The 15,854-nt window shown below is 32.5% G+C and overlaps 1 protein-coding gene across 1 annotated transcript; it reads right to left on the bottom strand.

Annotated features, from left to right (window-relative positions):
- Positions 1 to 13,497: 13,497 nt before the first annotated feature.
- On the bottom strand, positions 13,498 to 15,139 carry LOC126879921 (uncharacterized). The gene is made up of 2 exons (XM_050643272.1): positions 15,011 to 15,139; positions 13,498 to 14,953 (listed from the first exon to the last, which is right to left on the bottom strand). The coding sequence occupies exon 2, from the start codon at positions 14,440 to 14,442 to the stop codon at positions 13,699 to 13,701; it is 744 nt and encodes a 247-aa protein (XP_050499229.1). The 5' UTR covers positions 14,443 to 14,953; positions 15,011 to 15,139; the 3' UTR covers positions 13,498 to 13,698.
- Positions 15,140 to 15,854: the final 715 nt, after the last annotated feature.

Here is a 15,854-nt window from a genome sequence, read left to right on the forward strand (position 1 = left end):
TGTCAGATATTACTGGATCGTTCATTGGCGGCAAAATATTTTAATTAAAAGATTTTATCGGTACAAAACTTTATTTTTCGCACTAACACTTATTAAGTCATTAAGTATCACATCGAAAAACACCGTATAAGTCTAGAAGTATCAACTTTAATAGATGTTATTAGAGAAACTTAGATACAAAGATAGAAAATGATAGCTCAGGTGGAATGGAAAGTTTTAAGACACCTGTCAAAGTGACAAATGTCATCCAGCTCGAAGGACCAACAAAAACTATGTGCGATTAAGGAGCTCGCCGTAGCGAACTCGGCTGGTTCTCTGGACGATTCTCGCACACAGATTTTGGTAAACTTATTAGTCCAGGGTAATAAGGTTTTTTCCACGACATGACACTTCAACAGCCAGGGTACTGAAGCGTTTTTTTGACTGGTAATACCTGTAAGAACAAATTGTAACTATTTCCTGCATAGGATCTGGCGGCCATTTTTATTTATAAACAATTTAATGTTAAAAAACGGGCTTTTTTTCTTTTTTTTGCAAATTAATTGAAAACAGTAAGGCTTATGATTTTCTTAGTACAAACATCTAGAGAATAGAAAAAGCTTTAAAATGGCGTATTACAAAGTTTAATACACTCATTTATTGTTAATGTAATTGCTAAAAAAGAATTTCAAAAAAATTAATTTTGCAATAACTATTGTAAAATAAGTATAGAGCTTTAAAATTTTTGTCAAATGAGGGTTCTTTGGTGCTTAATATGTGACAAAAATTTCAAAGCGATTCATTCAATTGTTTAAATTTTATTTAAAATTGTTTATCCCAGAGAGCTTTTTTTGAAATAACATAAGTCAGAAAAAAATAATGTTAGAACCATGCTACAGGTGTCAAATTAATGAAAGATCATGAGCTAAACTTTCAAATTGGTTTAAAAAAGGTGAATAAAAATTGCATTTGTTAGTAACAAATAATTATGCAAAAGTATGTTAAATTTTTCCTAATAAACTTTTCATTTTTTTATATAATAAAGTATATATATTTATTACAATTTTTCATCAATTATCATATAAATAACATAACTTCGTAGTTATGCACCTAAAAAACGGTAAAAAATAGATTTTTTTGAAAAAATTTATCCAAAAAGTTTAAAGGATTCAAAAAAAGAAAAATTGACGATACTTTTGCGTAATTATTTATTACTAATTAATAAATGCATTCCTAGCCACTTTTTTAAACCAGTTTGAAACTTTAGTTCATGCTCTTTCATTTGACACCTGTAGAATGGTTCTAACATTATTTTTTTCTAACTTATGTTATTGCAAAAAAAGCTCTCTGGGATGAACAATTTGAATAAAATTTAAACATTTGAATGAATCGCTTTGAAAATTTTGTCACATATTAAGCACCAAAGAACCCTCATTTGACAAAAATTTCAAATCTCTATATTTATTTTTACAATAGTTTATTGTGAAATTAATTTTTTTGAAATTTCGACCTCTTTTGCAATTATATTAACAATAAATGAGTGTATTAAACTTTGCAATACGTCATTTTAAAGCTTTTTTCATTCTCTCGAAGATGTCTTTACTAGAAAACCATAATTCTTACTGTTTTTCATTAATTTGAAGAAAAAAAATGGAAAAAGACCGTTTTTGACACTAAATTGTTTATAAATAAAAATGGCCGCCAGATCCCACGCAGGAAATAGTCGAAAAAACGCTTCAGTACCCTGGCTGTTGAAGTGTCACGAAAAAGGTATAATTTTGTCTTATTACCCTGGCCTATATAGTTTCGATGCTACTTGGTTGGTGCGAAAATAGTTGGCGAATGGCGGGTATATGGATAAAAAAACTAGCTTTGAAGGAACAGGTAGAAGGTTGTAATATCTTGAAAAACAAGTTAATATTGAAAATATTTGTTCATTGCAGAAATGTATGGGAAATTTATACCGTTATCTATGCATTGTTTGTCCCCCTTGCGTCCAATCTTGTGACGTATTTTTAAGACGATTCTCATCGTTATTTCCCCTCGGCAATTAACAGGTTAATAGTATTCTATCTAAGCTAATAGATTGCACAGAAATCTCAAAATGACCAAAAATTGACATTCATCGTTTTTCTCTCTGACCCTTCAAATGATTTAGTCATTTAGTACTGATTCTACTGTCAAAGAGTGTGCTCGTGTGTTGAAGCTAAAAATGCCGAGACGTGTTTTAGATGTAGATAACTTTATATTTAATCTACATGCATATTTTACTATTGATAAAACATTAAAAAAAAAGCAAAAAGTGGAAATAGTGAACAAAATGTCGCACAATACAAACCTTGCCGACACCCAAAGACTATAGAGGGTGTTTGGTAAAGAATGGGCCATAGCTTAAAGTTAGATTCCTCAGGTTAAAATAGGTCGATTTAAGCTAACTTACCTTTGTACAGAAGTTGATAATAACCGAAATACAGGGTGTCAAACGTCAAAGTTAAAGTTTTATATTATTTATTTTTAAATATTTCGTGACAGGCATGGGACAACAACACAAAATTTGGTAAGTGGTGCTGGTACTGTACACCCTACTAAATTATGTTAAACCGACGTTTCTGGGTACTACCAGAGGCGTACGACGGGGAAATGTGAATGGTTGACCCTTCCCAAATTATACGCCACTAGCGGAAGTGCTATTTTAATGCAATTTTTTTATTCTTCTATACTTTCTATGTAAATAACATACTCTTGATTCGTAACGATAAAGCCATTAGTTTTAGAGATATTTGAAGCTAAGAACGAAGAAGCATAATACATTAATCAAAATAAGTGTGCCTTTTCATTTTTAACTTCAAATATCTCGACAACTAATGACTTTATCGTTACGAATGATGAGTATATTATTTGCATAGAAAGTATTGGAGAATCTAAAAATTATGCTAAAATAGAAGTTTCATAAGTGGCGTAGAATTTGGGAAGGATCAATCATTCACTTTTCCCTGTCGTACGCATCTGGTAGTAACCAGAAACGATTATTTAACATAATTTAGTAGGGTGTACACTGCCTACACTATCTGCCAAGTATGACACGGATATGTCAATTTTTTTTAAAGTATTCTTTTTTTTCCCACATCATGGCATATTCACTCCTAGCGGAGTGATTGCCGCCCTCTTTGGGCTCTTCCGATTCGTTTGTCGCGGTGAATCAATCCGCATTAACATTTTAGTTTTACAATTGGTTGTGTGACTTGGCATCTTCTACAATTTTCCTCCATTCGTTCCTGTTTTTGCCTCTGGTTACCCATTCTCTGACTCCCATCTTCTTAAGGTACTCCACTATCTGGTCCTCCCATCTAGTTTTGGGTCTTCCTCGTGGTCTGCCTGATACAGGTCTCCATTTGGAAATTTTATTGATAACGGCTTCTGGATTCCTCCTTTCTTTATGTCCCATCCATCCTTCTGATGATGATGATTCTTTATTTAAAACTTTAAGAACTATGTGTACCCGGTACTATAAAACTATTTGACATATGCTTATGATACTTGGCAGAAACTGTAGGTACTGTACATCCTACTAAATTATGTTAAATAATCGTTTCTGATTAATACCAGAGGGGTACGACAGGGGAAAGTGAATGGTTGACCCTTCCTAAATTCTACCCCACTGATGAAACTGCTATTTTAGCATAATTTTTGGATTCTCCAATACTTTCTATGCAAATATTATACTCTTTATTCGTAACGATAAAGTCATTAATTAGTTTTCGAGATATTTGAAGTTAAAAATGAAAAGGCACACTTATTGTGATTAATATGCTCCTTCGTTTTTAGCTTCAAATATCTCGAAAACTAATGGCTTTATCGTTACGAATGAAGAGTATGTTATTTACATAGAAAGTTTTGGAGAATCAAAAAATTGCAATAAAATAGAAATTCCGAGGGTGGCGTAGAATTTGGGAAGGGTCAACCATTCACATTCTCCTGTCGTACGCCTCTGGTAATAGCCACAAACGTTTGGTTATCATAATTTAGTAGGATGTACACGTACAGTACCAGCACCACTTACCAAATTTCGTGTTGTTGTCCCATGCCTGTCAAAAATAAGTAAAATAAAAGTTTAACTTTGATACATTGTATTTCGGTTATTATCAACTTTTGTACTAAGGTAAGTTAGCTTAATCGACCTACTTTAACCTCAGAATTCTACGGTTAAGCTATGGCCCATTCTTTACCAAACACCCTGTATACAGGCTGTCCGGAAACTCTACCGACAGACGAATACAGTAGATTCCACAGATTATTTTTTAATGATTTTAACTTCCAATCATATAGTAAGATATTTGATCACGTGTTTAATTCTGTCCAAACAGATTAAAATTATACTGAGAATTATCTACTGTAGAAAATTCCAGATAGAATTTTTTTGTTTACCAATTTCCTAGTTTTGACAACTGTCACATTTAAGAAAATATCCATAATATACGTATTAAAAAATAATCTTATAGGTCTGGATCCTGCGTATGAAAAAAAGTTGATTAATAGCAAGCTGAAAATTTGTTAATAGCTTAAAGGTATCTAGTCGGACAAACTTTGATATATGGGAACACTGGAACAGGGGCAGTTCTAACTGTGGAACAGGTTAAAAATTTGGAACGGTCAGATCACGAAAACGGCACATGTATTTTGTCCGACAGAACAGACTTAAACTCTCCGAACAGAGATTAAACTCTCATGCAAAAATCAGACTGCTATTTATCATCAAATGGCCGTTTTAATGAGTGGAATATGTAGAATATTTCAAATGACAGGAATTATGACAGGTGATAAATAGCAGTCTGATTTTTGCATGAGAGTTTAATCTCCGTTCGGAGAGTTTAAGTCTGTACTGTCGGACAAAATAAATGCGCCGTTTTCGTGCTCTGACCGTTCCAAATTTTTAACCTGTTCCACAATTAAAACTGCTCCTGTTCCGGGGTTCCCATATATCAAAGTTTGTCCGACTAGACACCCTTAAGCTATTAACAAATTTTCAGCTTGCTATTAATCAACTTTTTTTCCATACGCGGGATCCAGGCCTATTACGAATATCACACGACAGTAAGAATAAGTAAGAAAATAATGCTTAATTTTTGCTCAAATTTTTTGTCATTGGGCAATAGCCACTCGAGCCCTGTGGGCTCTCGTGTCTATTGCCAGACAACAAATTTTCGAAAAACTGTGGCATTATTTTCAATTTATTCTCACTCTCTTGTTATATTATATCTCACTATCTTATTATACCCGATAATTTTAGGACAATTAATTTAACCCAATTCACTTACTCCGAAAATGCTTCCTAAGGGAGCTAAAGCTATTTGAAGATGGCGTCTGGTAATTAGTTTTTCTTAAATACCTCCGGAACGCTTCTATTGGTTAGGTTCCTAGGTGAATTTGGTTAAATTGTCATAAAATTACCTGAGGAATCTCCTGTCTTCGTTTGTCGGTAGAGTTTCTGGACACCCTGTATAGATCTTCCCGAAGGTTGCAAAGTTGAAATCCGTGAAACTGGATATAAAATGCGTGAAAAGAAAGAACATGTTTCTTTAAACTCAGTGTTCAGAAATTAAAAGAAAGAAATGTATTGGGGATTTCCAGAACAAATCTCTGGAGAGTTTTGAGAGAGATTGTGTTGAAGTTCAAAAAGGAAGACAATACGAAATCTTTGTGTGAAAGCTTTATTTAGACGGCAGATGGATTTTTGCTAAAGGTGTCATAAAACGAATTTGGCAGGACTAGAGCGAGAGTATAAAACACATTGATACTGAAGGAAAGAATTATCTCTTTAAGTTGTCTGCCAGGCGCGACTTACGTCCCCGTTTCACCCCTCGCATATAAAGACAGAATTTGCAAAGACACGCTGTAATGTAATCCACATTATATAACTCGTGTCTAATATACCTATATTTTTATAAAATGGCTACTAATTGTGATAATATTTCCCTCGACCGGGTCATGGTGCCGGAACGCTGTTCCGGCACTGCACTGGTTAAGAAAAGAAAAAAAAAATAAAATAGAGAACTTAGGTTTTGTAAACCAAAAATTAGCAGCGCGTTCCGGTACTGCAAATTTTGTCATAACACCACTGCCTCGATCCATTCAAACGCCGAAACAGGCAAAAAGAGGTTTTCTGTCGTATACAAGAATATATTATTTTAAATAAAAATCAAAATGTGAATATATTTACCATTTACTTAAACGATTTTGTTGTAAGGAAGACGCAGTTAAATACCACGATAACGAAATACATACTGCCACTTACAAGATGAAAGATTAGATCAAAGATAGATGAATCATCCACTGATCGTTTAATTACTAAAAACTCATAATATATTTAAATTTACTGTCAGAAATAAGGTCTAATATTATTCAATCCCGTTTAGAAACAGCCGCTTCAAATTTTAACCAGTCAGATAACTAGTTTTAGATCAGTCATCTAACGCCACAATCATCATGCATAGTTGCGAGATTTAAAATAGCAACTCTTTTCCGTTAAATATACCGAATTTCAAGGTTTACTTGACATGTTTACCTGACATGACAATGCTTTAATAGGGCTTTTCATCGATTGTCATTTGTTTCGAGCTTCTGTCATGTGTCACATAATATTAATATATCTACGTCATACGTCTTTGGTTTGTATCATTGGTACATACTACATACCAATAACGTACGACGTAGATAAATTAATATTATGTGACACATGACAGAAGCTCGAAACAAATGACTGTGAATGAAGAGCCCTATTTAATTGTTTAAAATGGCCAACTTTCGGATTCGCAAAAACTGACATCGTTGAAAATCCAACATTTGTTTATCAATACCCAGGGGCGTGCAGTCCATGGAAGCAAGGGAAGCATTGCTTCTCTTGGTTTCCGTAGTAATGCTGTACCATCTGAGTAACTGAGATAATTTTAAAAAAATTGAACAAACACATAATAAGCAGGATTTTAAGTTGCGTACGAGAATATTTAATTATGTAGTACAAGCAGCAAGTACCTACCTAATAAGAAAAGACAAACGTATTTTACTCTATTTTTGTCATACAGTAAATAACTAAGCAATGAAATAGGTACCCGTCCCATACTAGTATAAGCAGCGCTGTATGCTGCATCCTTCCGTACTCGGACCATGATCGTATTTCTACGGTGGTATTCGGAGTTATATCGGCATAATAATCTGATTTTTAAGTTGCTTCTCTCCAGCGACTCAAGCCTATGTAAAAATCATCGGGGTTAGATGGTGAGCGGTGAGTTCAAATTTGGGGCATATCTTTAGCTTATAAGCAGTTTTGTCAATTGCATACGAAGATGTTTTTGGTGAATTTAAATGGGATTTACCAGCATTTGACAATGACGGGCTTCGTTGACTGATTTTTTGAAAGTATGAAGATGGATTTTATTGAAGTATTTATATAAATAAGTACATAGAATTATTTATATTATAAATACTAAATATAAATATTATTTATATAAATATATTATAAAATATGTATTAGTGTTTTGGAAAATGGTGAAAATGTGAAATGTGGGATACAGAAACCATAAATAGCTCGAGAGGATTTTTGGATAGTTTAAAAGATTATTTGAATTTTACTTTATAACTTAGCTTTTTTCAGACATATTTCCATTCTCAGATAATTTATTTAATGTATTGCAATGCAAGATAAACGAGATCGGTTTCTGAGTAAAAAAATTAGCGTATTTAAAGATATTATTAACAAAAAGAGAGAGATGACTTTGAAAAATGCTCGAATAATATGATGGCAAGAAGTTAAGTTAAGCCTAAAAGGAAACGAATAGGTACGCACTGATAATGTTGGAGATGTCGAATCGTGCTACCGCCAACTATACAATTTACCAGATTTTCGATCAAATATGTCAACGAATGGAAAATAGATTTTAAGAATTTTGATGACCGAGACTTTCTTTAGCTGTGCAATTTTAATACATTAAAAAAACACATTTTCCTGAAAAACAAACAAAATCTTTGATGCGTCTTTATGGACAATATTTTGACTTGATTTCATTAAGTTCAGAACTAACAGCTTTATATGAGACTGAGGATATTGAGTCTTGACACAAAAAATATTGCCAGTGAGTTACTAATATTTTTTCCACCTACCTCTACCGAAACTATACATTTCCTGACCTGATTGTAGGGAGGAAAGGCGTACCTACTTTTCGTCCCTACGGAGACAAGGTACTTTTACTTTACTCCCTAGGGAGTATACCTAGTAGTATGTATACGTTTTATAAAGGATTTTACTTGTTTTCTTTTCCAATTGAATATAATCTGATTAAAGAAATGTCACAATATCCACGTTTGTACAAGGAAGTTATAGACAAGTTTTCGAAAAATGGTAGAAGAACTGAATTACATTATAAATAGGTGTTTTTACAAATTTTTTTATAAATTGCTTCCCCTGTTTCAAATTTCACCGCACGCCCCTGTCAATACCTAATATATCCTTATATGGGCATTCATATATTACGTAAATGGCCGTAAGTACGTACCCTGACATTTTAGAACATCGATATCATGGCTAAATTACACGGACAACCCTTGTTTCGTGTCTGGAAAAGTCAAGAAAAAGTAGATCAGTTCTCCTCCATTATATTTTCCACTATATACTCCAGGCTGTGGGTGAAAAATAGGTCGATTTCAGGATATAATTCAGGAATTTTTGAAACCTATCAGGTGTTGTAAAGGACGATGCCAGGAATAACTTCTACTAAAATGTGACCAAAACTCTTGTGAGCTTTTTTTGTTATTGTGATTTTCATTTGTTAAATTTGCATTTTTTAAAGATTTTTAATTTTATAGCTTAGGATATTGATTTTAGAGAAAAACTTTTTGATAGAAAGTTGTAGTAAATTAAAAAACCTACAATTTGAGCTACGGTAAGTTTAATTTCGTTTATTGGTTATTGCAAAACAGCATGCGAAAAGTCCAAAATGGCCGTCTTTTACAATTGCGTTATTTATTGTACAAATAATTTTTTTTATTTTTTAAAGCTTTAAAATGAAGATCTTTCAATTCCAAACATAAACAAAAATTGCAAGGCCGGATTAACGAATTTGTTGCTTAGATATTATAAATTGTTTATCCCAAGAGGTCAAATGTCGAAGGCTATAACTTTTTGAAGAAAAATCGTAGAGAGTTGTTGTAACATCCAATCTCCTTCTAAAGAGTTATGTTTTCATATTCTGATGTAAATAAATGCGTAAAACATTTTTAAACCTCTCATTTTTGGGTTTGAAAATAAGGGGGCAAATTTCGTTATAAACATTTAGAACTGAAGCGGCCCAGTACATCCTATGAGTTTTTAACTTACAGATTATTGTTGCTGAAAAGGAAATGAAGATTTTTAAAAAAATAAAAAATTTCTACGACCAGCTGAAGCCGAGCTAAATGTTCGGTTTGAAAATAAGGGGGCAAATTTCGTTATAAACATTTAGAGCTGAAGCGGCCCTGTACATCCTATGAGTTTCTAACTTACAAATTGTTGTTGCTGAAGACGAAACGAAGATTTATAAAAAAATAAAAATTTTCTACAACCAACTGCAGCTGAGATAATTGTTTCTTTTTTCTTAAATCGTAGTGCCTTTATTTACAACAATTAAGAAATTATTTTACAGTCATTGACTAAAGAAAGACTTTATTATCTTAAATTAAAATTAATTATAAAATATAGTTACATTTAATTATTAAAAATTATTTTTAAAATCGGTGCTTTTGCGAGCGTCCGAATTTTGCAAATCGCCCGGCTCGCTTCAAATCCGAGCGCTCGGAAAATTTTTACGTAACTTGTATTAAATTTTGACCGAAAACAATTTAATAATATTACCATTATAATATACAGTCTATTTACCACTGTATTTGTTTTTCTTGATAAACTTTATTATGTGAAATCTCATTTCTGAAGAAATAATATTATAAAAATGATACATATATATGAAATATATAACTATATTTTTAATTTTTTCATTATTATATAAATATAATAATAATAATGTTACTTCTTATTATACAATATAAAACTTTTTCTTCTTGTAGTTACTATCCGTTTTGGATGTTGGCGACCATCATGGCAATCTGTACTTGCACACTAAATCGGTACTGCTGCTCTAAAAAGATTTGTAGTTGTTGTGTTGAACGACGACGTACGTAAATTTTCTAGCAAGGTAATCCTTCGCCTTCCTGGTTCTCAGTTTCCAAATGAGGTTTGCCAAATTGCCATGATGGTCGCCAACATCCAAAACGGATAGTCACTACAAGAAGAAAAAGTTTTATATTGTATAATAAGAAGTAACATTATTATTATTATATTTATATAACAATGCAAAAATTAAAAATATAGTTATAGGTATGTATCATTTTTGTAATATTATTTCTTCAGAAATGAGATTTCACATATAAAAGTTTATCAAGAAAAACAAATACAGTGGTAAATACACTGTATATTATAATGGTTATATTATTAAATTGTTTTCGGTCAAAATTTAATACAAGTTACGTAAAAATTTTCCGAGCGCGCGGATTTGAAGCGAGCCGGGCGATTTGCAAAATTCGGCCGCTCGCAAAAGCACCGATTTTAAAAATAATTTTTAATAATTAAATGTAATTATAGTTTATAATAATTTTTATTTTAAGATAATATAAGTCTTTCTTTAGTCAATAACTGTAAAATAATTTCTTAATTGTTATAAATAAAGGCACTACGATTTAAGAAAAAATAAACAATTATCTCGGCTTCAGTTGGTTGTAATTTTTTTTTATTTTTTTATAAATCTTCGTTTCGTCTTTAGCAACAATAATCTGTAAGTTAGAAACTCATAGGATGTACAGGGCCGCTTCAGCTCTAAATGTTTATAACGAAATTTGCCCCCTTATTTTCAAACCCAACATTTAGCTCGGCTTCAGCTGGTCGTAGAAATTTTTTATTTTTTTAAAAATCTCCATTTCCTTTTCAGCAACAATAATCTGTAAGTTAAAAACTCATAGGATGTACTGGGCCGCTTCAGCTCTAAATGTTTATAACGAAATTTGCCCCCTTATTTTCAAACCCAAAAATGAGAGGTTTAAAAATGTTTTACGCATTTATTTACATCAGAATATGAAAACATAACTCTTTAGAAGGAGATTGGATGTTACAACAACTCTCTACGATTTTTCTTCAAAAAGTTATAGCCTTCGACATTTGACCTCTTGGGATAAACAATTTATAATATCTAAGCAACAAATTCGTTAGTCCGGCCTTGCAATTTTTGTTTATGTTTGGAATTGAAAGATCTTCATTTTAAAGCTTTAAAAAATAAAAAAAATTATTTGTAGAATAAATAACACAATTGTAAAAGACGGCCATTTTGGACTTTTCGCATGCTGTTTTGCAATAACCAATAAACGAAATTAAACTTACCGTAGCTCAAATTGTAGGTTTTTTAATTTACTACAACTTTCTATCAAAAAGTTTTTCTCTAAAATCAATATCCTAAGCTACAAAATTAAAAATCTTTAAAAAATGCAAATTTAACAAATGAAAATCACAATAACAAAAAAAGCTCACAAGAGTTTTGGTCACATTTTAGTAGAAGTTATTTCTGACATCGTCCTTTACAACACCTGATAGGTTTCAAAAATTCCTGAATTATATCACGTTTTTTCACCCACAGCCTGGGGTAATAATATGGTATGTCGTTATTACATTTGATACAATATTTGGTACAATTAGAGATTATTTAGCATTATCAGACAACAAGTTTAAACATTTGTGAAACCTGAATTTAAGCTTTGTTCGTGGAGACAGTCCATGACTGGTTTCTGACTGAACTGCGCTTGCGATTCAGTCAGAAACCAGTCATGGACTGTCTTGTTTCATTTCTATTAATTACTGCTACCTCCTATCTCCATATGTGTGATGACATATATTTGGGGGCTAAAGTTTCTATGTCTGAAACTATTCGCGATTGAAAATGAAAATAGAGAACAGGCCGAATGCAATAAGATGGCCGAAATAAATGGTACCTATGTACAGTGTGACCCATTTAGATTGGAAACACCTCTATAAAATTTGAAGTTGTTAACCGATTTTAACCAAATTTTTTTTTAATGTCATGTAATAAAAAGTCTATTGCGGGACAAAATATGAAATATTTAGTTAAATTTTCAGGGCATTCTACGATACTTTTTCTTCGTCGAAAATGGAGAATTTGTATTAGCGATTTTTTTATTAAAAAAATTTCTACGTCACTGGATTTAGAGTGGCTTCAAATAGCTATGACAAAAATTTCATTAAAATATATTTATTAATAACGAAGTTATGACAACTTAAAATTTTAAAACTCACTAAGCTACGAGTCAAAAAAGAACACCCTGTATCAACAGATAACCATAAAACTAATTATTTTTCAAATAATTTTAATATTAATAATTAACAAGATACTTTTTCTTCGTCGAAAATGGAGAATTTGTATTAGCGAATTTTTTATTAAAAAAATTTCTACGCCACTGGATTTAGAGTGGATTCAAATAGCTATGACAAAAATTTCATTTTAAATTTATTTTAAACATTTTTTTGTCTAGTAGTGGTTTATTATTAAAATTATTTGAAAAATAATTAGTTTTATGGTTATCTGTTGATACAGGGTGTTCTTTTTTGACTCGTAGCTTAGTGAGTTTTAAAATTTTAAGTTGTCATAACTTCGTTATTAATAAATATATTTTAATGAAATTTTTGTCATAGCTATTTGAAGCCACTCTAAATCCAGTGGCCTAGAAATTTTTGTAATAAAAAAATCGCTAATACAAATTCTCCATTTTCGACGAAGAAAAAGTATCGTAGAATGCCCTGAAAATTTAACTAAATATTTCATATTGTGTCCCGCAATAGACCTTTTATTACATGAAATTAAAAAAAAATTGGTTAAAATCGGTTAACAACTTCAAATTTTATAGAGGTGTTTCCAATCTAAATGGGTCACACTGTATAAACAAACATACAATAATTGGGAACTTGCACATTTTTTTATTACATAATAATGTTCAGTTTTGTCGTTTTGTATAAAAATGAGATTTCCAAAATTTCACGCTTCAAAAACTCATAATACCATAAAACGAGGTCACTTTGTGACAGATTCAGCAGTTTTTGTCAATTTTAAGAAATTTCTTATGGAATTATTACATTCCAAAATTTACTTAAGAAACTTGTAACTCTTAACTTCTAACTTAGCTGGATTTCACTGGGAAAAATTTACAAACAATACAACAATTTACAAAAATATTTGTCACAATCTCACCCCTCTCATTGGGGTGACATTGTGACAACGTAAATTCTGCATACAAGTCTAAAGTCGGCGTTTTAATGGGTCGGAAATGTGACAGAAATCGCCTGTAATTATGATCTGAATATTAGATCTGTCACAAAGCCGCCCATACGCATGTGAGCATATGTAATTGTCTGTCATAAAATCACCCCACCAGTTGAACAGAAAGCTTTATTAATAATAAAAACAAATGTTATTATACACAAATTTTAAAAATAGAAGTAAAATAAATCATTTTGAATCGGTAATAATTCTATTTATTCACATAAATGTCCATTTCAGGCACTTGAAAAATTGCTCTTCGAGAAATTTGGACGGGTGCATTTATTTTTGTTTGTATAACATCAGCAAATTCGTACATGAGCTAGTCTTCCCGGTCTGGCCACTTCCAAAATCTTCCACATTTCTCCATGGAGCTGACATTCACACCTTGCTTTTCCACTCCAGTGACCACTCCTGGAAACATAGACCTCTCGTATTGGATAATGACGTAGTCCGCTATATTTGGCTTATCTACTTCTTCCTTTGCCACAGCGGTGGCATCTTTCTCTCCTACAGTGGTGGCCTCTTCTTCTTCCACAGCGGCGGCATCTTTCTCTACCACAGTGGTGGCATCTTCTTCTCCCACAGCTCCCCTGTCATTCATGGAGACCATCAATTTCTTTAACAAAGCTGGAAATTGGTCTTTTGGTATTGTTCCACATCTGCTACCAATCATACTGTCTTTCCATTCATGTAGAATTGCTCTCCACCTACCTTTCATTGGCCGAAAGAAAGCAACGTCTAATGGTTGCAAAAGGTATGTTGCATGTGGAGGCAATGCTATAAAGGATATATTGTTGTTTTCACACTGTCTAATCACTTCGATATTCAAATGTGAACTCAAATTGTCACCTAGCAGGACTTTTTTGCCTTCTTGTCTTTTAAGTATTGGCAGCATCAGGTTAACAAACCAATCTTCGAAGCATTGGTAATCAAACCAGCCGGATCTGCTTCTGCTGTACCTAGCATTTTCAGGTCCATTCTCCATCCAAGTTTGCCACAGTTTTTCAGACTTGTATACAACATAAACTGGTGTAACTTTTCCAGCTGCATTTCCAGCCAGCATTAATGAAGTGCACGCCTTTGTTGAGTTGCGTATTTGCTCAGGATACTTTGTGCCTCGTCGTATAATAACTTTAGATGCACCAGGATCGTCAGAAAGATTCGTCTCATCATAATTCCAGAGATTTGATGGAGGGACATTCTCTAACTCTCTTTCGAGATTATCGAAAAAACTATTTATAGTTTCACGGTTTACTGCAGCCCTTGAAACGCTTATGTTTGTAGCAACTCGATTAACCAATATATTCTTATGTCTAGACAGAAATGATGTCACCCATTCTTTTCCTGGAAAATTATCTTTGAAACATTTTACATTCTTACCCCTCTTATCTAGGTATGTCTTCACAATACATCGCAGATCATGGGCTGTCACGGGGAAACCAAAAGTTGATATAGCAATTACGTGTGCAATAATTGACTCCTCTTCTTCCTTTTCTAGAGCTGTTTGTCCACCAGAAGGACGGCTATGTCGGTTATGGAGTTTGTGAAACAGCGTATTGCGGTGAATTCCGTATCTAAAAAGTTTAGCAGGTAATTTTTAGGAAAACATTTTTGTTAAGACATATTCATACCTTTCCGCAGCATCCCGTATGCTAAGTGTTTTCGCTCGTATACTGTGAAGAGCTTCTTGCAACGTCGCGTCAGAATAATTTTTGTATTAACGAGTTCCCGGTAGCCTCTGGTATTTTCGGGGCATTGCTACTTACCTAAAAGATAATAATAAAATGTAAAAAAACAATGTCACAACATCACCTCATATTTGTCAAATCTGTTATAAATTGTGTCACAAAGTCATCTCATGTTTTGTCGAACTTTTATTTAAGGTGACGACACTGGTTAATTAGTTGAAATTTTTAAACAGTGTATGCATGACAACATAACCTAAACTATAACGTACTTTGTACATATTATAAATTCTGGCTACATGAAACAGTTGGAGCTCTACAAATGAAAGTACACCAACAAAGTAAAAATTCTAAAATACTTACTTTTATTTTAATTACACACACGATCTAGCTACTTGTTTTAAAAACTTTAATATGGCCAATAATCAACACACACAATACTTATACACAAGGCCAATGAAAACAACTGCGGCGCGTTCAGTCGGTAAGTATGGACTCTACATCGGATTTAGTCGGGGTACTACGTACTGTCACAAATTCACCTGGCTGTCATAAATCCACCTCATTTTACGGTATCTTAGAAGTACAAATTTAAAGTCTTTTGTATTTTAAAATATTTCAAACGAGCTGTGACGTCTCATAGTTTAACTATATGGTTCCGTTTATGGTTATATTTAGGTATATTCTTCTTCTTCTTCTTTAGTTTATTGGCCTCCACCTACTTGGATATTTGGCCAGCTCGTTGTCGCGGAATAAAGGAAAAATATTTATATTCTAATAACATTTATCG

The sequence above is a fragment of the Diabrotica virgifera genome, chromosome 1 (assembly GCF_917563875.1).
Source record: "Diabrotica virgifera virgifera chromosome 1, PGI_DIABVI_V3a".
NCBI lineage: Eukaryota > Metazoa > Arthropoda > Insecta > Coleoptera > Chrysomelidae > Diabrotica > Diabrotica virgifera.